This window comes from Rhodnius prolixus, unplaced genomic scaffold, assembly GCF_049639745.1.
Source record: "Rhodnius prolixus isolate KJV_2025 unplaced genomic scaffold, Rpr scaffold_10, whole genome shotgun sequence".
NCBI classification, from domain to species: domain Eukaryota; kingdom Metazoa; phylum Arthropoda; class Insecta; order Hemiptera; family Reduviidae; genus Rhodnius; species Rhodnius prolixus.
Window position 1 is genome coordinate 6,207,322 of NW_027411615.1, and position 24,061 is coordinate 6,231,382.

The following is a 24,061-nucleotide window of genomic DNA, read 5'->3' on the forward strand; positions in this document are numbered from 1 at the left end:
AAGACTGAAATATAACATATGACCATGATATGGAGGCTGTGGTAATGGAAACTATCCGTAGTTGTTATTAAGTTGAGTTTTAGCTTGTGTGAACTATTGTACTGTGAACAAATTTGCCAAATTAAGAAATAAAGAGTTTAGTTATTGTTAAAAAAACATGATTATTGAAGATCCAGAAAGTTTCAAAACGTGGTTAACAGCAAAATTAGAACCTCTGTATGTAGGCCAATTTTTTTGTTATATACTTAACTGCTTTTGAGATATCCAACAGATGCAGTAGTAGAATGCAATTTTTTTAAATTTTTAAACATTTCGGTTATCTATATTTTTGTATGTGTATGCTGTCTGAAGAGAGAACAAGCTCTTATGAGACAATGCTCGGTATTGTTATCATACAATATGCGAAAACTCAAACTAAGTACTGCTACTGTATCTCACGATAGATTTTTTTTAAATTATACTTTCTATGTACAAATAATAAAATGTTTACTTATTCCATTTTAATGCACTTTCAGATTAAAAAAAAATACTTCCGCAGATCACATACAGTTTATATATATATATATATATATATACATACATATATGTATATGTATATATATATATATATATTGCAATTATACAAGCGCTTATATGGTTACAATAGAAATTCAAATTAAAAAATAAAATTTTTAAGAACGCTTAAGATAGATTTGAAATAATTGTATATTATACGCACATTTGTGAAAATGACGCGCGGCGTTCTATGAGGATAGCCCAGTGGCCTCATGGGTTTTTTAAGCTACATACTGGTAGGCAGATTAAAAAAAGTAACAGTAGAAATTTAACTTTTTTTAAAAAATGGTAATTTATAATAATAAAAGTTCATCATTTGGATAAAAGCATTTTACTCTTGTTTAATCAATTCATACTTCTAACCTTTCTCTGGTTTATTTGAAAGTTTTACTCCAGTATTGAAATAACAAATTATTCTCTGGAATTACTTTGTCTTTCTTAAGATTTGCTTATTACGAATACAAAAGTCTTGAAAAGTAATTGTACATTTTTCTGCTTTTAAAGGCTTATTCTCATTAATTTGATTCAAAGAGACGCTCTGAGTTTTTCATGAAGATAACATTTTATACCCTATTTGTTTTTAGTTTTGCAACAATTCCTCTCTTGAATATATTATTAATTTTTTATTTTTCACAAAGCGAGAATAAAAATTTTTAATAATAATCTAAGTAGTAGTTTAACTTATTGTTAAACTAAACGTTTAAGTTTAAATTTATTGATATGCGAATAAGAAGTTTTATGGGAGTTGAATGAACATTCTTATTTAAAAATTTTTTGCTTTCAAGAAGAGCATTAAAAAAATAATAACGAAAAATTCTGTAACTGCTAAATGTAAAGGTTATAACTACCTTATTTTTTTAAGAATAACATAACGTGATTTATCTTTCGTTTTTGATGAATTAAGTTTAAGCCAATGTGGGATATCATATTTATCTGTGCAATGCTAAAAGACAAATAAATGAAACGTGTTGAAAATTAAAAAACAATGAAAGTTAATAATATGATTTGATTTGGAAAGAGGTATTAACTCATTTATGCATTCACTTAATATATGAAAAATTCCTAGTAAATTCGAAACATTCATGGGTGGATGTTATTATAAATTTTAGGAGATATGTCCTATCTTCATTTATTCAGTGTAATTCATGTAAGTTTGGGAATTAAAAAAGTTTAATTTTACTAGATAAGGTTTTAACTGAGTTATTTGTATAATAAAAGTTGTGCTTAAAAGTAACAAAATTGTAAAAAATAAATTTTAGTAGTTTTCTTATTAAAAATCTATAATATTTTTTACGTAATTTCGTCAACATTTATGAGATTATAGAAAATTCTCTTAAAGAAACGCGAGGCGGGAGGTCTGCTTGTGAATACTATATTTAGAGGACCACTTACTGTTTCATCAAAATTACGTAATAAAAAATAGTAAACGATAAAAGCTATAAAGTACTTGAAACAAAAATTATTGCTACTAAATTTGTGAAGCGATTCAAATTTAATAATTCTGCTAAAACCTTTTCACTTTTTTACATAGTGAAAGATACGTTAAATTTGTGCAATAAAAAGGATGTTAAAAAAATAGCGAGTTTTTAATTTAGTTTTATGAAATATAATTTATTATAGTCAAACTTTTATGAGCCGTTGGTTATGTATTAATTGGTTTTCCTGTGAAATATTTGGTTATAATTTTTAGATTTAAATTATTTCTTGTTCAGGGTAAAATTATCGTAAAATGATTGCATTTAATTTTTCGTTTGGAAAGTATTATTTTCGTTTATAAGCTCATTGTTTGTTTCTAGACCACTCTCAGGTTGTCTTTTGTACAAATAGTTATCGTTTATTACTGTAGACGCTATGCCACTTATTTTTGTTTTGTCGCTTTTCAATTTAGATGTGATGCGGACCCTGCTGCTCTGGCCAAATATGTATACGCACTTGTTAAAAAGGATAAACCCGTTGAAGAGTTGCGAACTAGTATGTTGGAGCAGTTGGAAGTATTTCTACAAAGAGGTTTTTGATTTTTTTTTTTGAAAATAATTACATTTACATAAATCTTGGATGAATGGCAGAAGTTTAATTAACTGTTGACTGTTTTCTTTCAGAGACTCAAGGGTTTGTGAATTTATTATTTAAAACATTGGAAACCCAGGTATTTGATTCTACAGCAGATGTTCAAGCACATCTGTCACCACCACCAGTAACAAAAACAACTGTCGATGTGGATCTTAGAGATCCGTTGCCAATTTCCAACTCTCATGATGAATCAGAAAAGAAAACGACAAAAGAACCTGTAAATTTCAATGATTTTTTAGTTTTTAGATTAGAAAAAAAAAAAAATCAGAATTGTTATTCTGCATTCATTATTGCTTTTTCTATCCATTGAATTCATTTTTACTTTTAATTTTAAGAACGCAGCAATATTGGCCAGTGCACAAAACAGTAATAGTTTAGGATGTGTTTTATTAGCAACCGCCACTGGCAGGAGAGAACAAACTGATCGCCATATACGTAAAACAGATTCAGTATGTATCGAAAACTTGCATATTTTTGAAATTAATCACAATTTACATGATATAGTAAATGATTCATCAACTTTGGGTCACACATTGGCTTTGTTTTTCTTCACAGGATAAAGAGGATAGAAGTAGGCGAGTCCGTAGGAGGGGTTCTTCAGCATCTCCTGGCGACAGAAGAAGATCACGTTCGAGATCTTTTGACAGAAGAAGGTCAAGATCAAGGGAGAGAGATAGAGCTCGAGCTTGGCGTAACAAGAGTCCGCCACCTAGTCGGCGATATGAACGAAGGTATTTAGTTTAAATTTACGATCAAACAAATATTTTACATTTTGATTTTTCTTGTGAGCTCTTGCAAAGTTTCTGCTTGAGTGATTATGATTTATTGTAGTAGTAGAACGGGTAACAAGTTTCGAGAAACTGGCGACATGCCCAATGATGTGTGAGACTCGGGCACGATCTTTGAGCTCTTACATCTGGCTAGGATTTTAATAAATTTTATGAGGTGATAGCCAATTTCTTCATAAACAGAGGACATTTTAAGAAGAAGATTGAGAACGTTACGAAAGATCTTATAACAGTACCTAAACTGATTTGCTGACTGTGATATCGCTTTTGCATTTTTTACCCTCGGAAACCATAGGATGACCAAAAATGGAGCAAGTTAAGGCGATAGAGGCCTTTGAGATTCTCAGTGTTTCTTTTCGGATATTTAAAATGATAATTTGTTTCAACTGTTTCGTATTAATTACTTTAAATAGATATCAATGATCTAAATAGTTGAAATTCAAAACTTATTATATTTTCAGGCGGTCTTATTCTAAATCTCCAGTAAGACGATATTCCAAATCAAGATCACCGCAGAGTAAAAGGATTCGATATCGAAATAGATCCCCACCTCGTTCAAGATCTAGATCCCCACTAGGTATGTATATATTTTATTACGATTTCAAGGAAAAACTATAAAAAATGTAATATTTTAATTACAATTTACAGACTCAAGAGAAAGGAAAGATGTTGCTGCAGGAATATCGCCTCGAGACACTTCTCATGGAGACTTGGATTTACGCTTACCTCCTCCTGCACAAAATATTCAAAGCGTTGTTGCAGTTCCACCGGAAATGCAAAATTTCTCTAATGCAAGGAGATGCCGTGATTTTGATGGTGAGATATTTAGTTAAATGTTACTGTGTTTTGGATTTAAATTACCTTCTTATTTATAATATTTTTAAGTTTGCAGTTAATAGGTCCTAAAATTTTTAAAGAAAATTTTACCCAAATGTTAAAACACTTACTCTTCTTTGTAGTTAATTTACTTCTGCCTTGTTTTAAAGAAAAAGGTTTTTGTATGCGTGGCGATCTGTGTCCATACGATCATGGTACTGATCCTGTTATACTTGAGGATGTCAATGTACCAATATACAATGGTGGTCCTACACCACAAGCACCAATAATGTCACAGCCACCACCACCTAACTTGACGGGTTCCTTACGACATCCGGCTGCTTCACATCCACCCATCAGACCTCCACCTCCTCCTCCACCACCAGTACCTTTAGGTAATCACTTTTCTTTTATTAGATATCTCCTATTTTATTTTTATAAAATCGCACTTATCACATTTAATTATTTATCTTTTAGTTGAGTATAATCCTGATGCTCCAAGCATGGAACCCAGAATGTGGTCAAGGCCTCCGCAATTTAGAGGTGGGCTCAGTAAGTTGTTATAAACTTTTATTTGTTTCTCTATTAGTTGTAATATTTTTTATTAAATACATTTTAATAAGAAAAAAAAATTGTTTAAATCTATTTCTTTGTTTGTCTTTATATTTTTAAAAAAGTTTAACAAACTTGAAATCTTATGGAATCACTAAAAGTTCTTTTTTGGTGCAAATAGTTGCTAGAGGGATGGCAAGAGGTGGCCTGGGACGAGGAAATTTCCCTCCTCATCAAAGAGAACTAATCAATGTTGTGACTGGTCCTCATTTTAGACACCAGAGACCTAGTATTAATGTTAACTCAGAGATTAATAATGTATGTAAATATATTTTTTGTTTTATTTACTTTACACTTATTATGTAGAATTTCCAAGTAATTTTGGCTACTCTTTAGGTAAGAATGGGAGCAAATGATGGAACAAAAGGAAGTGGATTTAACGCACCTCAGCGGCTACCATTTACACAAAAGGGTGGTAACACTTCTTTGCAATTGAAGAAAGTTCCCCAAGGAGCAAATAACATAACACATCTGAATAATCATTTCTCTAAGTTTGGCAAAATTGTAAATATTCAGGTAAGCTTTTGGAAACAAACAACATTTTATAGATCACATAGAACTGTCATTTACCCGACGTGTTTACTATATTCTCTATACAAGATTATAAATATTATTTATTACATCATTGTTACCTTTATGCGTTTTAAATTCTCATCTTATTCCTGTAAACTATAATTTTGAGAAGCTTTTTATTATTTACATTGAAATAGTAATAGTCGAGAAAATAGCATTGCATGTATAAAAACGTGGTTAAAGCTAAATAAAAAACCTCAATAGGAAATATTGATTCTCTAATAAAATCCTAGTATCACCGGTTTTGTGTAGATTTAATATTAACTAAATAATTATTTTCTGAATTACATTATTAATATTATTATTATTTTAAACTAATTATTTGTTTTGATGATTGCAGCTAATGTACAAATATTTTCAAAAGAAAAAAGAAGTTTGTATTACATATTAGAAAACATCATTTACGAAAAATAGATATAAATAACGTAGAAAAGAGCTTTAAAAGTATTGAAACTTTACAGCCCAAACCCATTTAAAGTTAGTCTTGTTCGATCAAAAATCTTGAACCTCTCTTCTTGTGCTCAAACAATCCACAAATATTATTCAAATAAGTCTAACTAATTCGGCAAAATAGAAGTGAATCTTTTTATGTAGCGATGTCTCCATTAATCTCACCATGACCTTTATGGGAGCCAATCAGGAAATCGAAGAGATATCTGTGAACGAAGTATATCATCATACTATCAACCCTGTCCCGACCCCTCCAATTAGCATTCTTGACTGCTGACAGTGAACCTAGCTTATTAAGAAAGAAGGTGAATGCTGCGATTGTTGAAAGCTATAGAGAAACGTGACCAAAGATTCGGACCAATAAGGAAGAAAATGCGCCTAATTTGTCTAATCTGTCTGTTGGCTTATTTCGCACAATACCCACATGTTCTTGATTCAGATTTGAAGAACATTTGGGAAAAAAATCTTTTCTGGTACATTCTTACGATTTTATAGGGCAAAAAGTTTTAAATAAGAATTCATTTTTTTAAGAGCAGCCTGATTATTCGAGCTGATAACAGCCCGTTTTGAAATAAAGTTCCTTATCCGCTCAACCGAAATAAGGTGCAGAATATACCTCAGTTTGTTCACTTACCAAGAGACATTACCGTGTGATCTCTCGCTTAAAACCAATACGCTGCTCCAACCCTCTATTTTATAATTATCTGGTAACTTAAGTAATTAATAGGTTTCCCACCAAACAGACCAACAATAAGAAGCCCTCCCTAGAAACCAACGTAGTACAGTATGAATTAGCCAATCTGTTAGAAAGAAAACCTGTAACGAGGAACTTGCTTTATCGCACTCTGATAGAATTTTGCGCTTATGCCCAAGACTGCTTGCTGCAGTAATTCTATAATAGCCATTCTAGCAACATGGTGGGAGAGGGTAGGTTTGCTACTTCTACTAGTCGATGAAAGCCGTAATAGACGAAGCAGAGAAAAAAGGAGGAGGAGTAATTTATATAAAATGTCTGTAACATTAATTAATAATGTTCCTTGCAAAAAAAAAAAATCCAGAATGAAAATATTAACGCTATTCAAGAAAATACAAGCGTGAACAAATCGGTATTCGTTACTTGTGCATAATTATAAATGAGCCCAATGGAAGATGTTTTTTTTTAACGCTTTGCCAATTATCATATTCTCTTTCCTTATTAAGACGTTGATTAAAATTAACTGCAATTAAAACTAAGAATTGTGCAAAGAATAAGAATGAATCGTCACGTCGTAATAATAAATATTTATTTTTGAATAATAACAATATTATAATTATTTACAAAATAATATTTGTATTAAAAGTACTTTTAAAAAAAATTCCTTGAACATACAGACTGTTTGATACCTATTTAATAGGATTTAATTTGTTAGGTAAATTAATTTTATACTATTTCTAGGTTGGTTTTGAAGGCGATCCAGAATCTGCATTAATAACATTTTCAAGTCATACTGAAGCTAATATAGCTTATAAAAGTACCGAAGCTGTGTTAAATAATAGATTTATTAGGGTGTATTGGTATAATCCTACTAGCAACAACAGTAACAGCAACGAAGTAAGTATATTGTGGTGTTAGTGTAATTTTTAAATGTTCTGTCATTTATATTTGTTTGTTTCTCTTCAATGAAAGACATTGAGGGAAATCATCCTGAATGCTTATTTTGCCTTGATTAAGAATTAGTGGAGAAGAAGAATCTTCTGGAAAGAAAGTTTAAATATATTTTAGTCTTGATTTTGACATTTACCATAATATTTTTAGAATAAACAGGAAAACTCTACTATACCAACAACGCGCCCTTCTGCTCTTGATAGACTTGGAGCCCCTCCTACAAAAGTTTTAAACAACATTCAACCTTCTGCCGTTCAGCAAGCAGAGAAGGTATTTGCATCTAGAGAAATGCTGTTTATTGTTTTGTTTTTCGCTTACGGAAACTAACTCTTCAAACCAAAACTTTCTTTATAACAATAATGTATCTGTATTTAATTGTAAATTAGTCTGGATTATAGTGGCACTTTGAAGTAGTGATAATTTTTTTTAAAAAATCAAACTGTCATTTTATTTTACCGATTGAATAATTTTTTAAAGGTTACTTTAGTCAACAATAACTTGTCTAAAACTTTATACATCCCTTCGGCCATGAAGAAAGAAACAATAGCCCAAGCGTTGTCCGTGGAAAATAAAGAGCAGGTGAATAAAAAAAAATGCATTTATGTAAACTGTTTATTTTATTAATCAGTTTCAATACCGTACGACATACAATTTTGCTGTAGATAAACGAAGAACTGAAAAAGAAATTAGAAGAAGTATCTGTAGCCAAAAAGAAACAAGAAGAAGCTAGAAAGGTATGTTTCTTTTTTTTTTAACAATCATAATTTTCCTAGTTTTGCTCGTATTAAATTTTGAAAAAAATTGCGAATGTTGGTTTAACGAAGTTTATCTTCAAATTTTTATTTAATTTTTTTAAATCAGTAAAAAACCTTACGAAATATTTTAAGTATTCATATAAACAATAATTAAGAAGACTAAATGTTAACTCGAAGAGGCTGCATGTCGAATGTTAATTAGAGTTACTTGGATAATTACTTTCAGATAAACAGGTATAAGTTTAATATCAAAAGCAGGTACACCACTATGAAAATGTTATATCCAATGTGTGTGATGCAGAAGTCTAATGATTAAAATTGAACCTGTTTTTTAATTTAAATATCCGATTGATTAATGTGGATGGAGGTCACTGTCTAGATTTCAGAATCCTGGGGACTAAATTAAATCTTAGCTGTACTTAGGATTTGCTTTCATAAAAAATGTTCCTCAACTGACCTATCCAAAACTGTTTTTTTATAGCAACAATAATAATTTTTACTGATCCCCAGTAACACTGCATTCTAATCTTCTGGAATATGGAATTAGTTTAATAAAACAGTTCCTATATTTTATACCAGTTTAAAAATTGTCAGCAAATTTCATAAATGTCTGTATCATCTTCCTAATGTGTCTTGTAATAAAAATTGTTCAGGCTGGAATTAAGCTAAATGCGGATTTAAGAAAGCGGAAACAAGAATTATTAGACAAACAACTGAATCAGCAAAAACTTTTAATCCAGAGAATGGAAACATCAAATATAACACAGCAACAAAAAAGTACCTTGATGGCAACTATAAAAACATTGCAGGTGTATATATATATATTAATCTTTAATCGATTGTTTATATTGGTCTTGTGTGCTATAGAATAAATTTAATGATTTTTTTTTGTTATAATCGCAGGAAAGTATAGAGAAGATTCAAAAAGATTTGGAACATTCTGTTAAAGCAAATCTGACTAAAGTCTCTAAACGCAGCACTACTAAAGAACACTTAGATCTAGTAAAGAAAACTCGAGAAGAGGTAATTATTTGATTCTTCCGCTAAAATTTTTAATTTAATTAATATTAATAGAATACGTTACTGGTATTATGACTTATAAGGAGGTGATTCTGTTATGTTGCGAGATACATGTTAACGAACTGAAATAAGAAGCCCTGGGTTGGGATGTCCTTCTTGGTTCAGATTAACCACACTCATTGAACCTCTTAAGTGCAGAAAGCAATAGCATACTTGAGGCTCATCAACGGCCACGATTTCCTTGTTAGAGTTAGGGCCCATTGTGTGATGTGGAGAATATGCTGCGGAACATCCAATTTACTACGGCTGTTTTTGCTATGCACTATTACATTTAAATTTTAAATTTAAATCCAGAAGATTTAATTAATTAATTAATTTCCGTTTTCTCCTTTTTCGCTTCTTTGAGACTTTATTCTTTCTTGCCAGATGAACTAGTTCAGTCTGATTTAAATTAAAATGTGTCGCCTATTTTTTGCTAGGTTCAACGTGAACTTCTAGATGCAGAGTTAGATTTAATTAATAGACAGCATGAAGGAAAAGATGCTGATGATCTTAAGAAAAAAGTTGCCGATCTAAAATTAAAGGCTTATAGTTTAGGAATTTCTTCAGTAAGAGGTTCATATAGAGGAAGAGGAACGCTTAGAGTCAGGTATTTAAATCTAGCCCTGTTTTCTTAGTTACTTAAAACCCAATCCCCTTTACCTTCCGAGTTGGATAAATCGGTTTTAATTTCATTTTAGGGGTAGAGGACGAGGTGCTAAGTTTTTATCTAGTATGTCATACGATCACAATGTCGTTGACCACAGACCTACTAAAGTTCTTGTATCAGGGTATGAACAAGATGATAAAGCAGATGTTCTTACTCATTTTGAGGTAAGTTTTTATTCAAATTTTTTTATTTATTTTCAAAAAACATTCATTTTTTTTATTTTATATTTATTATTTCTGTTTATTTAAATTTTATATGTTGAATATTTTAAGCAATATGGAGCAATAGTGGACTATATATCAGATGATGCTACTCCTTCCCTTGTATTAAATTACAAGTCAAGGAAAGAAGCTGAACAAGCTATTACAAAAGGGAAAAATTTCCATGATCGAGTGCTCTCTGTGACTTGGGCAACTCATAATAATAATATTCGGTTAGTAAATTTACGAATTTATTCCTTACATATAAATAGTAGAATCATAATCTTTTTTTGCCATTTTGATATTTTTAATGTAATTTTACACAGAGGAGGCATACCAACAAAACCAACTACTCCTATTCTAAGGTCTGTAATGGTAATGGAAGAAGATGAAATAGGTGAAGATATCTTAGAAGGAGAGGACGAAGAAGAGGTAGATTATTTACATTTTATTCTATTATATATACAGGAAAGCCTTGTTGTTAGATCGAGAAGTTCTGCCTAATTAAAACTGCATTACTAAATGTAACCATTTATGAATATTAGTTTCTGTGCACCTCTTCATAGTAACTAATAAAGACTTGATAACCCGAAATGCTAGAAGTAAAGTGTAATGGTTTTTATAATTTTTCACTCAGCAATATATTCCTTACAAAAAAAATTAATAAATAAAATAAAATAGGACAATTAGAAGTGAGGTTTCATGTCCTCATGTATCTATCCTGAGAAAAGCAGCTTCAAATACTTTATTCATTTAAATTCCTATTCTTTTTCCTGATCCACAGTACAATTTTATATTGTCTGAGCCAGCTGTGTGGCTAGATTTGCTATCTTAAAGCGATTTCTGGAAAATTCATGCGGGATTTTTGTTTTTGACTGTATCTTTCCGTTCAGAATTTCATGAAACTAATGTCTCTTATGTACGACACTTCTTAGGAGTTTCATTGTGTTTGCTCCATCATAACTAGACATTTTTAAACTTTACTTTTTGTATAGTATCAAGAGCCTTGCACCAAACCCTTAAGTCTATTTAAAAATAGAGTTAGCGCTTTAATTGTAAGTTCCACAGTAGACCTATTGCCGAAACAGCATTAACCCAAGGAATTGACTGTCTGATCAGTCCTTGTAGAATCTGTTTTATAAATATATTGCAGAGAAAAATTTGACTTATTAAAAGTAAAATCTACCAGTAAAATTTTGTGCGTTTGCCAATTCTAAGCATTTAATTCATTGCACAGTTTGTTGGGGTTTTGTCACCGGACTTTTTGCTAAATGAAGACGAGGAAGATGAAGATGAAGAGGACAGAACTTGGAGGCGATAATCACTGTAAATAATTTTACCCCAGTAAGTACGCTTTATTTATTTTATATTATCATAATGCCAATTGGTTGTTTTAATTCTTTTTTTTTTAATCTCACATTCACACAAATTTCTCTTACACATCTAAAGAATTAGATTTGGAATTTTTATCAAATTACTTTCATATTATAAAGGCTAGGGTTAATTATTCTAAAACCAACACTACACTTTAGCAAACGATAAGCTCATCCAGAGCCCTTTTAAAATCAATTCCCGGGGGAACAAAGTTCTTAGAATAGATTAACGATAAAGCGAGATTTCTTTGTTTTTTAACTTTCTTACGTTATTTTCAACAAAGTATCGAAAGTTATATAGTTTAATGTATAATTTCGTTTAACTGTAAGTTAACAGTGTCGGTCGCCTTGTAGCCCTTTAGCATAAGCTCTGTAGTTTAACCCTAAGTGTTAAACTTCCTTAGAAAAAACAAAAAAAAACTGTGGCTGTGTCATGTACACAGCCGTGTGTTGTACGTGAATCCGTTTACGTAACGGGTTATATTTTGTATATAAAATATTTGTATTTATGTATTTAGGACGAAACAATGTGTCTTCATAATCGACGATCGAACACAATCTATGCCTATACAGTCCGTTGTCGATGTAGAAGCGATTTCATCATCCACTTGCATAATTTCAACCGCCCAGCTGCAGATGCACTGACGCCGTCGTTAATCCGCTCGGCCGCATTCATTCTTTTACGTTCCCGGCACAGCTTGACTTAGTCATATGGTGTTTTATTATTACCATTCGATTGTTCTTGAGAAGCCCTTTCTAACCGTATACGATCTCTGTATTTGGTTTTGGCTTTTCGACGCGTATAGGCCGACATTATATATTTTTGATATTTTTTTATTCTAACACCTTATTATATTCACTGTCACTTTTTTACACTAATGTTTTATATACTATCGATAAATTATGATAACAACTGATGATTAAAACTTAAACGAACATCGTAGCATTCTCCGAGTCAAAAGTTATACTAATTGCAAACCTCGTTACGCAGCAAAATTATCTCAAAATAGCGGCGCTTCACCCTCCACCGCACGCGATGCGGCTCAGTCCTCGCTTATCGTATCTTTGATCCTTTAGCTATCCAGTGGTCTAATTTAATTTTGGATGTAGACGATAGATTCGAAACTATAATGCCGATTTTGTTACCATTAGGTTTTTTGGATTGCCTCCATATGATAGCAAATTTAAAGACGTATTCACGTCAAAACTAAACAAAAAAAAATCTTTAATTTCTTAGTTCTTGGAATACCTGCATTTAAATGTACCAGTAGCATGTATCTTGTACAAATTTTTTCTTAAATGATTGTATTTCTGTTTTATCAGGGAAATAATATCTCAAGAGGTATATAGTTCACCAACAGTGCAACAGACTTTAATTTTAGTAAATGTCTTTATTGTATTTTAAGCGAGTGCTTATAGCCTACATATATATATATTTTTTTTGTTTGTAAATATATATAAATATAAGTGTAAAATGTTTGAAACATTTTGTAAGTTGTAAATTTTTTTAAAAATCTTGAACGTTTATTTTCTTTTTTTTTTATTTTTGAAGAGTTTTCCTATTTAGTTTTTATTTGTTTCGTCACATACTTTTTTCCGCGGCCCCTCTCAAACAACATAAGTTGTTGTGTTATTTATCTATAAATTTGTAAATAATAATTCGATAATTATTTTGTAAATGTATAGCTACATTCTCTTGATCTACTGTAAATAACTACACATTTGTGAAACCCTAATTATTCTGTTACCTACATTTTTTTAAATATAAAATTGTCATTCATCAGGATCAATTTTGTTAATGAAGTAGATAATAAAGCGTTGCATAATTTTCAGTTTCTTTGGTCTTTTGATTTAGAAACTAATGGCTCTTTCTTTAGAGATATATAATATACTTTAATATATTTTTAATAATTGATGAATTTTTCTTGACAACCTCGTTGCACAGTGTGTTACAATTTTATTTCTAAACTAGTTATGAATTAAGACAAGAATACACATTAAAGAATTATGTGCCATTAATGTGTATATTAGTAAATTTTCAACTGATTTCTGTTCAACCTTTTTTTTTTGTAAAAAAAAAAATGTGTAAATAAATTATTTTATAGTAAATAAATAAATTATATTTTTTGTATTAATTATACACTTGTGTATAGAATTTGTACGATGGTAAAAGAAGAAAAAAAATCCTTGTTTTTCTTTCAGGTGCGGTAAAGTTTGTAATTGTACATTTTTTTTTTAAGAAACTTTAGTAAAGTATGAATCTTTAAAGAATAAAACACTACCCACATTCTTAGAATTTTCTTTATTAAAAAAATCCTTCTCTTTTCCAAACAGACCTTACCACATTTTTCTGCACGATTTTTTTTATTAAAGTAATTGTTATCGTACTAGACAAGCTCAGGCTATACGATATGATTATTATCCGCAGATGCTGATTGGAGACCATATATTCTACTGCAGAGCAGAAGGGCTACATAGAATTGGTAATCGAAACGAAGATGGATTGAGTTTAGTAGTTCAGGACTCAAGGAGAAAAAATTGCACTATCAGCTACAGATAAAGCAATACATTCCCGAAAAGTATTACTGAGTAGAACAATGGTTGCTGCATTTGGTTGATCTACTGTAAATATCTACTGTGAAGCCGAATCGAAACCATAGTTTTTTGCGAATCAATGCAAAAAATATATAACCAATTATGAAAAACTGAAAATTTATATAATTACCTCAATACCCAGTACTTGAAGAAATTTAGGGTACTAATTTTGTGTTTTCAAGCGTCCTAATATTCAACGAATTTTGTCTCTAATTGTCTATTAATATTATTGAAAATATCTATTAATTTTAGGCGAGCTCCTGAAAAGCAAAAGCTAAATCTACCATGTTTATTGGTACTACTAGTCCAGTTTAGTTATGCATCTTAAAATACAAAATTTATTATACAGTTTTGGATTATGTAAAAAATAGAGTAAATAGCAAAAATCACAATTTAATTTTTATTAAAAATTACTCTGAGTGTATTCAAAAAGTGAATTCTAACCGTTCTTTCCCATTTGCTGATAATACGATTTGTAATTCAATGTTTCGGTCTGTGAACTTCATTTTTTTTATTTTTGTTGGCAGTCTCAACTATCATTATTTAAACAACGAATGTGAGTAGTTTTGTCTTAGTTCTCTGGCATGAGAAAACTACTAGACGACCTTTAGGAGGAAGGTTAAGAATGTTACAGTTAACAGGTGTAACAAATATGGTGTACGATGTGGTGAGAAGGTTCGTATAGCAAGTTGTAGTTACTAGTTATAGTAGGACTTTAGGATTGAGGTATTCTCTATTAAGTACATCACCAACAATAAATTTGTTATATATTGTGGAAGTGCAACTTGACTATGACAATCAACATTTTTGGGGCTGATCACTTTTTATCTGGCTGTATTTTGCAATGAATAGCACTGACTGTAATGAAGGTGATAATAAAGATCTCAACAACAAATAGTAAGTACTATGAATTCTTTCATAAAATAGCCCTTTCCTTAATGGAACATTTCCACATCAAAAGCTGGTTAATTAGTAGAAGTTTAAGCTATGATTTGTATAAAGTTCGTGGTTGGAAGAAAACGATGTTTCTTGCTTTAGTGAAAACATATATGAATGGATGTTATATATTGTTACAGATTGATCTTTTTAAACATCATCCTATACAACATTTTGCAAGTCATGGTAATATAGTATGATTTAGCTCATTATTTACCAAATGGGAAAATAAATTAACCTAACACTTTAAAAATGTTTTTTAAACATAGCAGTGAAATACTATTTTGTATATGCTATTTGTCTAGTAAAACTTAATGTACTGATGAAGTTTGGTACTTGTTTTGCTAAAGGTTATGAAAATTCTACTGCCGTGGATACTCTTACACCCAATCTACTAAGGAAACTAATAAACAAATCAGTTCTTTATGAAATTGACAATGAAAAAAAGCAGAGCCAACAGTCGAATCTACTGCATATTTAATATTGTAAGAAACTGTTTTAAAACTTATACTGGATAATTTATTCAATTATTATGTAGTTATTGAATGTTGTTTGCCTAGAATAAAAAAAAAATCATAACTTCAATAGTTGGCCTTGACATTTCTGAAAGGGAAGTGCCGCCACTTCGTTAGCAGCTATTTAAGCAATTTTGCAATTAAATTTTACTCATGAGTTTTTTTTTGTAGCGCAAAAATAAGAATCAGCTTTTGAGGTTCTAGTCTTAACAGTTTTTTTTCTTTTAATTTGTTAACATTAATGTGTGAATACAAATACCACAGAATTTGTTTTAAACAAACTGGACGTTGTTTTGTATTAGGTAGGTTAGATATAAAAATAATAGTTTTAGCTTGTAGATTTCTTAAAGGGTAGGCAAAAAAAAAAAATAGATTGAAGAAAGTATCGTATTTGGCCCACTTGATACAGTAATTCATTAAAGTTACTTTTTCCCTTAAAATCTGTAATCTTTTTTATGAAGTTAATACACATTCCCTCGTTACAGATAACTCTGTCCATCATCAGACTGAGTTTTTGCTTTGGCTTCTAAGCATTAATGCATAATATATTTGTTGTGAATTTTAGAAATTAAGGCGCTTCTACTTCTGAGGTCATTAGCGCCTGAAGCCTTTTTCCTTTGCTAGCCTCCAGACAGTGGTCTCTCGTTGCAGTCTGCACTATTTCTCCACCGCCACTGAACAGTGAACTGTTAAAAACTCACTTTAACAGAAAATCTAAGGGTCGGTGTTAGATTAGGATGTATTTTGTTCTGAATTTTATCTCGAAGAATTCTGCTTTTATTCTTACCTAAAAATACGAAAAGATTTTTTTGAAGCATTATCCCTCTATACATTAATATGATCAATATGCGGCTCGCGGAACAGTGATGCTCTTCCAAAGGACTTTGTAACCCGTAAGATTGGCCAGGCTCGGCGTGAACGATCAGTTCGAGAAGTTACTTTCATAACAGGCGTACTTCAGCGTATATATTGAGCTACTCTCTTTGTACTGGATTTAATTCATAAATGTGATACTACTCAGGAGAGAGGAATAATATGATTTAACATTATATTTATTATTTCAGAGAAGTATCTGATGTCTAACAATTATTAACGATAATCTAAATTACCTTCTCATTTAAAACAGGAAAATGGTCTAATAAAGAAGTCTTCTGACCCCACAAATGTGGCGGACACATTTTAGTTAAATGTAAAAAAAAAGTATGCTTTCTGCTCAGAGTGAATTCAGAAAGTATTGGAATAGCAACTACAGCTGTGGTCTTAAAACAGACACATTATGCATGATGATTCAGAAGTGACCTGTGAAGTTAATAATTGCAGAGGAAAGAAGAGTAAAAATAAAATGTTACAATAATAACGGATTGATAATAAGTTAATTCAGATTTAAGACAGATCGAAGTTTAATCTGAAGTTAAATAAATATGTGAAGGAAATTCTCTTTGTGAATTATTAAATGATATACGAGGGTCGTTTGAAAAGTCCGTGCAAAAATAAAAACTACTTAATTTTTTGGGGTAAACCTTTTTTATTTTTCAACATAGTCTCCTTTTAGGCTTATACACTTCGTCCAACGCTGCTCTAGTTTGTTGATCCCTTCCGAATAATAGGGTTTGTCCAAGTCTGAAAAATAGCCATTCGTTTCTGCAATCACCTCCTCGTTTGAATAAAATCTTTTTCCCGCCAGCCATTTCTTCATATTGGGGAACAAATAGTAGTCCGAGGGAGCCAAGTCTGGAGAATAGGGGGGATGTGAAACGAGTTGGAACCCTATTTCCATTAATTTTGCGACCACAACTGCTGAGGTGTGAGCTGGTGCGTTGTCGTGATGGAAAAGGACTTTTTTGTGGGCCAATCGTGGGCGTTTTTCTTGCAGCTCGGTTTTCAAACGGTCCAATAACGATGAATAATATGCACCTGTAATAGTTTTACCCTTTTCCAGATAGTCGATGAGGATTATTCCTTGCGAATCCCAAAAGACAGTCGCCATAATCTTTCCGGCCGAAGGAACGGTCTTCGCCTTTTTTGGCGCAGATTCCCCCTTGGTAACCCATTGTTTAGATTGTTCTTTGGTCTCAGGAGTGTAGTGATGTATCCATGTTTCATCCACAGTGACGAAACGACGCTTAAAGTCCTGCGGATTCTTCTGGAACCAGCTGCAAACCGTCCTTGCAACACTTCACACGATTTCGTTTTTTGTCAAGCGTGAGCAATCGCGGCACCCATCTTGCGGATAGCTTTGTCATGTCCAAATGTTGATGCGAAATATTATGTACCCGTTCATTCGAGATGCCCACAGCACTAGCAATCTCACGCACCTTCACTCTTCTGTCATCCATCACCATATCATGGATTTTATCAATGATTTCTGGAGTAGTAACCTCAACAGGGCGTCCAGAACGTTCAGCGTCACTTGTGCCCATATGGCCACTCCGAAAATTTTGAAACCACTTATAAACTGTTCTAATCGAAGGTGCAGAGTCACCATAATGTTTATCAAGCTTCTCTTTAGTCTCCTGAGGCGTTTTGCCTTTCATAAAGTAGTATTTAATCAACACACGAAATTCTTTTTCGTCCATTTTTTGAAAATCACTCGACTTCCTCGATTCAAACGAATGCCAAACACAAAGAAATAGACCGATCTGGCTGAAACTTGGTGTGTGTTCTTCCAAGAGATGCTACTAACTAAACATAACCTCGATACGCGCCAGTGGTGCTATCTCCCTGACTTTGCACGGACTTTTCAAACGACCCTCGTATACAAAGGGCAAAAAAATGTTGATTCCGTATTTTTTGGGCTAAGCAAATTTTTTATGATTTTTTACTGTTGCATCTTATTTGATGAGATTAATTTAACTAAGCTTACGCTTCGAAGTAGTTAATTACATTCCTATTGCAATCAATAAGAAGAATCTATTCCTATTAGAAGACAAAGAGATGTGGTTACAATAAAATAATGAACTGATGGTTGAATTGGATTTTTGGCAGTTGTTACAGTACATGTTACAATAGTTGGCTGGGGCCAAGTACATATTTTCTTTTAAAAGTTGATTGTTACGGACTGTGCTTTGATGCAAGAACTTGGGAAGAGAGTGTTTAGCTGTGGAAGTTAGGAGGTTACATTAACTATTATAACTTTTATAAAATAATTACCTTATATAGAACTTTTTTTTAATTAATACCTTATTTTGCACAGCCTTACATAAAAAGCATGATTTCATTTTACTGAGCTGGGATGTATATACAGATTGATGATTTGCGGTTTGCCTGCAATTCAAAACATTGAATTCAATTTAGCATACTATTTAAATTTTGCTTTCATTTTTTTTTTTTTTGTAATGTGATGTTTGTATTGTATTGATAATATTTGGATTCTAAATTCACTTAAAATACTCAAATCTGCCCCAAATTTGCTCTGAATTATTGGTTTAAAGTAAGCTTAATTTCTTAAAATTTGTTTGCCTTCTTTATACTTGAAAAACTGATTGGGGCGTAAAATCTTTCTTTATTTTACCGAGCAGTTCTTTGAAATGAATTGCCTTACTTATGACATTTGGTCATAGCAAGATCATGTTCGATTAATCTAATTGGACTATTAACAGTATTCTGTAAAATGTTTGAGTTTTAAAGTAGTTTCCAAATTTAAAATTTATCTTTCTAGGTATTTAGAAAAATGTACGTTTTCTCGCTTTATTATGTCCCATCTTTTGACTGTTTTAGGCTATAATTTTATTTCTTTAAAATCTTCAAGAAGAAAAGAGCAAATTGGAAAAAAAATTAAAAAGCTTAGATTTATTAAGTTAAAATGGGGATGGGTTTGGTTTAAACTCCAGTTCGAATTCCAAGAGTGGCTTCTTTTTATCCGTTGGGAAAATGCTAAATTAGTAAAGTATGAGAAGGAAGGGATTTGCTCAGAGGCCAGTAGTGTACTGGAAAAAGTTTCGAGCACCAATAACTCAAGATCTTGACGCGCCTTAAAAAATAAATTAGTATTAAATTAGTAATTAAATTAATATTAGTAACGAGTTTCTGACCACCATCCAAGAGGTCTAGTTGTTAGACGTTAAACCCGTCTGATAATGCACGAGAATTGGGCACCAAAACTAGGCTTTTATCCCTCCCTTATCTAGATGATTTGGCATTCAGGCCAAAGGATCATGTGACGGAAGAGGGCTGAGGAAGTTCCAGCATGATACCAGAATCCTTTTGCCGCAAAATGGCTTACATCTACAGCTAACAATTCAAAATGTCCAGTTGGTCGCAGAAATAGAAGAGGGTTGGAGCCACACACCAGGGACACTCCAAAGGTTCTTTATTAGCTAAGTTTACAATAAACTACCACAACGTATGGCTCTGTATCAAGCAAGAGTTACAGGTTTTCATAGGCTGCTACAGATAGAGAAAACGTATGCAATCGCATGTGACAGAAAAGTAGGTGGGTTTCAGGTAGACTTTCTATCCTTCTGGCGGCACTTCATATTTGTGTCAGTACAAAGGGCTTGAAGTTCGGACCTTTTGAGAAGACAAATTCATGGCATTATTCAGGAGGCCTTCTCTTGATTCCTCAATCACACAGAGGGTGCACTAACAGTACAGGCGGTCCTCAATAGATTGAGTTGTGATGAAAGACGCTAACTGATCAATCTCCAAGGAACCTAATCTAATTCTAATGGAGAATAAGCAATTGAGATGGTGTCTACTTAAGAATTAGGTGCTGTAATTCTGTTATAAGCGGACATGACTTATATCTTGAAGTTTATGGAATCAGACATGACTTTTCACATACTTAAAAAATAGAATAATCATGAAAATTTATTGTTTCTATAAATGAAAATAAGAAAAAGCTTTTTTATACTTACTCAAAATTAGTTATAAGATGTTTGAACCAACTTGTGATTATTTATTTTGAACTAGACATTTCGTTTAACCGGTCTTATCCTTTGAATGTCGACGGTGAAACCGTGAAGTTATTGAAGTGACACCTTTTTTTCTGAAACAAATAATATAATGATAAACAACCAGTAAATAATTAATGAAAATCATTCAGGTTAATTTTTTAGATTTCTATAATAAGATGTTTTTTCAAGTCAATTTTGGTAATCTTCCAATCTATTTCTACTCAACCTTTGTTGCTATTTCAATTTACACCATATTTATGATATTTATGGTCTGAAAAACATCATTTGAATGAGTTGTGCTGAAATGATCTCATCGATAGCAAATTCTTATGTGTCCAATTTTGGCATTTTCTATGAGTCAACTCATTTAACATATAGTACTATAATTAGTAAAAAAGCAATCACCATATGCATATTCTATGAACATTTGATATCTTTTCATTGTATTATAAGGTAGCATAGGTAAAGGGTTATTAACTGTTTAGAAAGTTATCTCCTAGTTTATATTTAAGTCTTTTATTATTTGCTTGTGACTATTTCTTTTCTCTTTATATTGTTTTCGGCTTTGATGTTTTCGTTTTTAATTTTTTTAAAAAAATCTATGTTTCGAAAATTTTCTAGTACAGTTATGAACTTATTGGTAAATCTTTTCATTCGCATTTTTATTCCAAAAATGTCTCAAATTTTTCTGTTACGCAATAGAAATAACATCCGTAACACTTCAACTTCATGTTATTCATCTGTGTTATTTATTAGGAGGTATGTATTATTTCATTTTTGGTAACTTTTTAATTTTACAAAATCTCCCTCCTCCCAAAAAGTATTGCTGAAGTGAGTTATAAATAATATCTATTGAGACAAAAATTTACTTTTTGTTCGTAAATTACGTGCTTGAAATCAGCTGTTAATGTCATCTAAAAATCCTGATTATTAAATTCACGATGTAAATAATTATATTGAATGTAATATAACATGTGGGTGAGAAAGGTTGTGGTAAAATATTATAGAAACAAAAATTGTTTGAATCTCAACCATTTGTTCTTAAGCAGATCAATAAAAACTTTTATTTCTATAATATCGGATTATTTCAATGTGGATCATTAAATTTGCAAGCTAAGAACATGACAAGCATATGGACATATGAACATAACAACCCTAGACCATATACACTACAAAGATAGGATTTTTATTAGGTGTGCCATTCGAGACTTGAACATGCGAAGAACCTCTATTTATATTTATTTAAAATAGTTTAATATTCTTTATTATTTACCTCGTTAAAACCTGATCCAAATTAAAGACGATTCAAGAATGGAGCTCTGTTTAGTACAATGATTGCTTGCTTTTTCATTTCCAATTAGCCCCTCGCTGGCTAAAATTTGCGCCTAGCAATTTGCTAATCCTTGGACAGAACAGAATAATTTCATTTGATAAAATTTATGAAAACAATTGTCATACTTAGTTTCATCTTACAATAAAGCATTTGAGACTACTGTTGTAATGTCCGAGAGAGAAAGAGAATGGCCAAGGGAGTGTCTATCTGCAGCTTTACCTCGTGTCAGTTTTCTTGCATGCTTTTCTAATTGGGGTAAGCTGAAGTCACTGAGCGAATAAACCCACTAAAATCATATGAATGAGTTATGCTGAAATAATCTCATCGATTAGCGAAGTTTTCTGTTTCTTATATGAAATAATTGCCATTGCGGAAAATAATTATCATAGGGTGAACATGAACTTAGATGAAAGACGAGTTTTTCTAGATGGTGCTGAGAGACGGAAAGAAATGTATAGTTAGTTTTAGTTAAAAGAAGAAGAAGATGAAAAAAACGAAATTATTGGGATTGTATTTCCATTCAGTAAAAGTTAATAAAATGCTGTTGGAACATATCCTATTTATTAAAAGTAAACGATGAGTATCCATCTTTGCACCCCATGAATTTTAATATAGGCTCTCAAAGAAGCCATAAAAGAATATTGTGCTAAAAAAAATTACTTTAAAACATATCATTCACAGCACCAAAAACTGGATGAATAGTTAGAAATTTGGATGTCTCATATTTTATAGTAAGGATCTCCGAAAAATCTGAGGCACGATTTGCAAAAAATGAAGAATGCCTTAAAATGAATCCAGATTGAATTTGAAGCACATAAAACTAGGAAGGTTAAAGTGGGCCTGGACTTTCTACAGAACCTACTAAAGGATATACCAAAAAATATTTTGGATGACAAGATATAAACAACTCATTGGGTAGGAATGAAACACACACTGGTCGAATGACAAGGTGAGAGGGATAGGAGAATGGGCTATCTATTCTAAGGGAAAGCCCAGGACCCGCAGCTGTGGTTGTTACAACCTTTTCTAAAAATAATTTAATCATAAAAAAATAATAATAAGATAAGCTTTTATGTAATAGTGCCTGATATAGCAAAAAAATATGGTAAGGAAATTATAATTAATTTCATCACGTTTAAGTAAAAAAATAAATCATTTAAACTCTCGTTTGCATCGTGTTTACAAGTATAAATTATGTTTACAAGAATATGTATTATGTTTATCAGAAGTGTAGTATGTTTACATAAACTCTTTTTATAAAATAAGAGATAATTATGGAGCATTTAAAACACAGCATTCTCGATGTAATTTGATGCTGGTAGTACGTGAAATAAGAATGGTCTTCACCCCTTAAGAGATAAAATTTTGAGGTTCAGCAATAGATAGCCTGCGCTAGACATAAATAAAGCCCTTAATATCTCGCAAAAAAGCAATCGAATTGTTATATATAAAACAAACTGATGTGATCTTACATACATCTTTCTTTTTTCAACATTTCTCAACTTCAGTATCACACATAAAAACTTGAAGATTTTTTATTAAATGTTATTAAAATCAAATTCAAGGCTCAATATGATATATAAATTGTTAGAAAAGTGATACGCTTCAGGTTCCCAGATCCTCATTAAATCAATTTTCACGAAAGCAATCGGTTTCAGCCTGTACATACTATTGTATGCAAAATCTGAAGAAATCGGATGTGAAACACTCGTGATTTTATTTACCCTCCAATAATTACCTTTTAGTTGAAAAGTCCTTTTTACAATTAATTTTGAATAACGTTCCATTGCTCTTAATTACTAGACAGACACTTTTTGCTAGGCCATAAATTAAATGACTTAAAAGTGAGTTTAATTAAATATTATGACGGCCCAGCTTACACGGAAAAAATATGGTTTCAACTTAAGTCTCCTAGCACAAAACTCTCTGTGCTTTTAAGGGTTTTATGTGTATACGTAATATTAGCATTTTAAGTAGAATTGTTACAGCCATTTTTAATAAAATTGCGGATACCTGAAAAGTCAGTTCAGTACAACAGTATCTTCGGATTGGCGGTTGTCGACTAAAGATATAGTATCTTAACCGACACTTGGGTTTGAAAGAAGTACTAAGTTTTCAACATTCTTACACTTTTCTTTGTTTAATTACTGTAAATGGTAAACACACCATATATGTTCACTGAACTCGAAGCATGAATTGTCGTCAACTTATTTATAGAAAA

General features: G+C 31.5%; 2 protein-coding genes and 1 long non-coding RNA gene across 13 annotated transcripts in view; 2 read left to right on the forward strand and 1 right to left on the reverse strand.

The window, feature by feature from the left end:
• Positions 1 to 10: 10 nt before the first annotated feature.
• swm (Zinc finger protein swm) lies at positions 11 to 13,862 on the forward strand. 6 transcript variants are annotated; one of them, XM_074134252.1, is made up of 23 exons: positions 11 to 216; positions 2,444 to 2,562; positions 2,655 to 2,842; positions 2,961 to 3,074; positions 3,181 to 3,356; positions 3,875 to 3,990; positions 4,062 to 4,229; positions 4,373 to 4,624; positions 4,707 to 4,781; positions 4,963 to 5,099; positions 5,178 to 5,357; positions 7,300 to 7,455; positions 7,660 to 7,779; positions 7,987 to 8,088; positions 8,172 to 8,243; positions 8,918 to 9,073; positions 9,168 to 9,287; positions 9,764 to 9,933; positions 10,025 to 10,157; positions 10,266 to 10,426; positions 10,520 to 10,625; positions 11,431 to 11,537; positions 12,890 to 13,862. In XM_074134252.1, the coding sequence occupies exons 1-22, from the start codon at positions 158 to 160 to the stop codon at positions 11,512 to 11,514; spliced, it is 2,964 nt and encodes a 987-aa protein (XP_073990353.1). In that variant the 5' UTR covers positions 11 to 157; the 3' UTR covers positions 11,515 to 11,537; positions 12,890 to 13,862. The 6 variants fall into 6 exon arrangements, with proteins under 6 accessions (XP_073990353.1, XP_073990354.1, XP_073990355.1 ...); XM_074134253.1 differs by having other exon boundaries at positions 4,707 to 4,772; XM_074134254.1 differs by having other exon boundaries at positions 4,400 to 4,624.
• LOC141457367 (uncharacterized) overlaps positions 7,455 to 24,061 on the reverse strand; it is a 44,185-nt gene continuing 27,578 nt past the window's right edge. For 3 of the 5 annotated variants that reach the window (XR_012460346.1, XR_012460347.1, XR_012460349.1), the window contains 6 exons: positions 21,781 to 21,909; positions 20,469 to 20,599; positions 18,763 to 18,876; positions 14,606 to 16,399; positions 14,292 to 14,421; positions 7,455 to 7,598 (listed from right to left, as the gene is read on the reverse strand). This is a non-coding gene — a long non-coding RNA (uncharacterized lncRNA). Of the gene's footprint in view, positions 7,599 to 14,291; positions 14,422 to 14,605; positions 16,400 to 18,176; positions 18,710 to 18,762; positions 18,877 to 20,468; positions 20,600 to 21,780; positions 21,910 to 24,061 lie in introns of those variants that run through there. The other 2 variants (XR_012460348.1, XR_012460350.1) reach the window with 2 other exon arrangements.
• Positions 14,918 to 24,061, forward strand: part of ATP7 (copper-transporting ATPase 1) — a 34,892-nt gene continuing 25,748 nt past the window's right edge. The window contains exon 1 of one of the 2 annotated variants that reach the window (XM_074134249.1): positions 14,918 to 15,058. In XM_074134249.1, the coding sequence (XP_073990350.1) occupies positions 15,006 to 15,058 (53 nt within the window). In that variant the 5' untranslated portion in view covers positions 14,918 to 15,005. Of the gene's footprint in view, positions 15,059 to 15,447; positions 15,583 to 24,061 lie in introns of those variants that run through there. The other variant, XM_074134251.1, reaches the window with a different exon arrangement.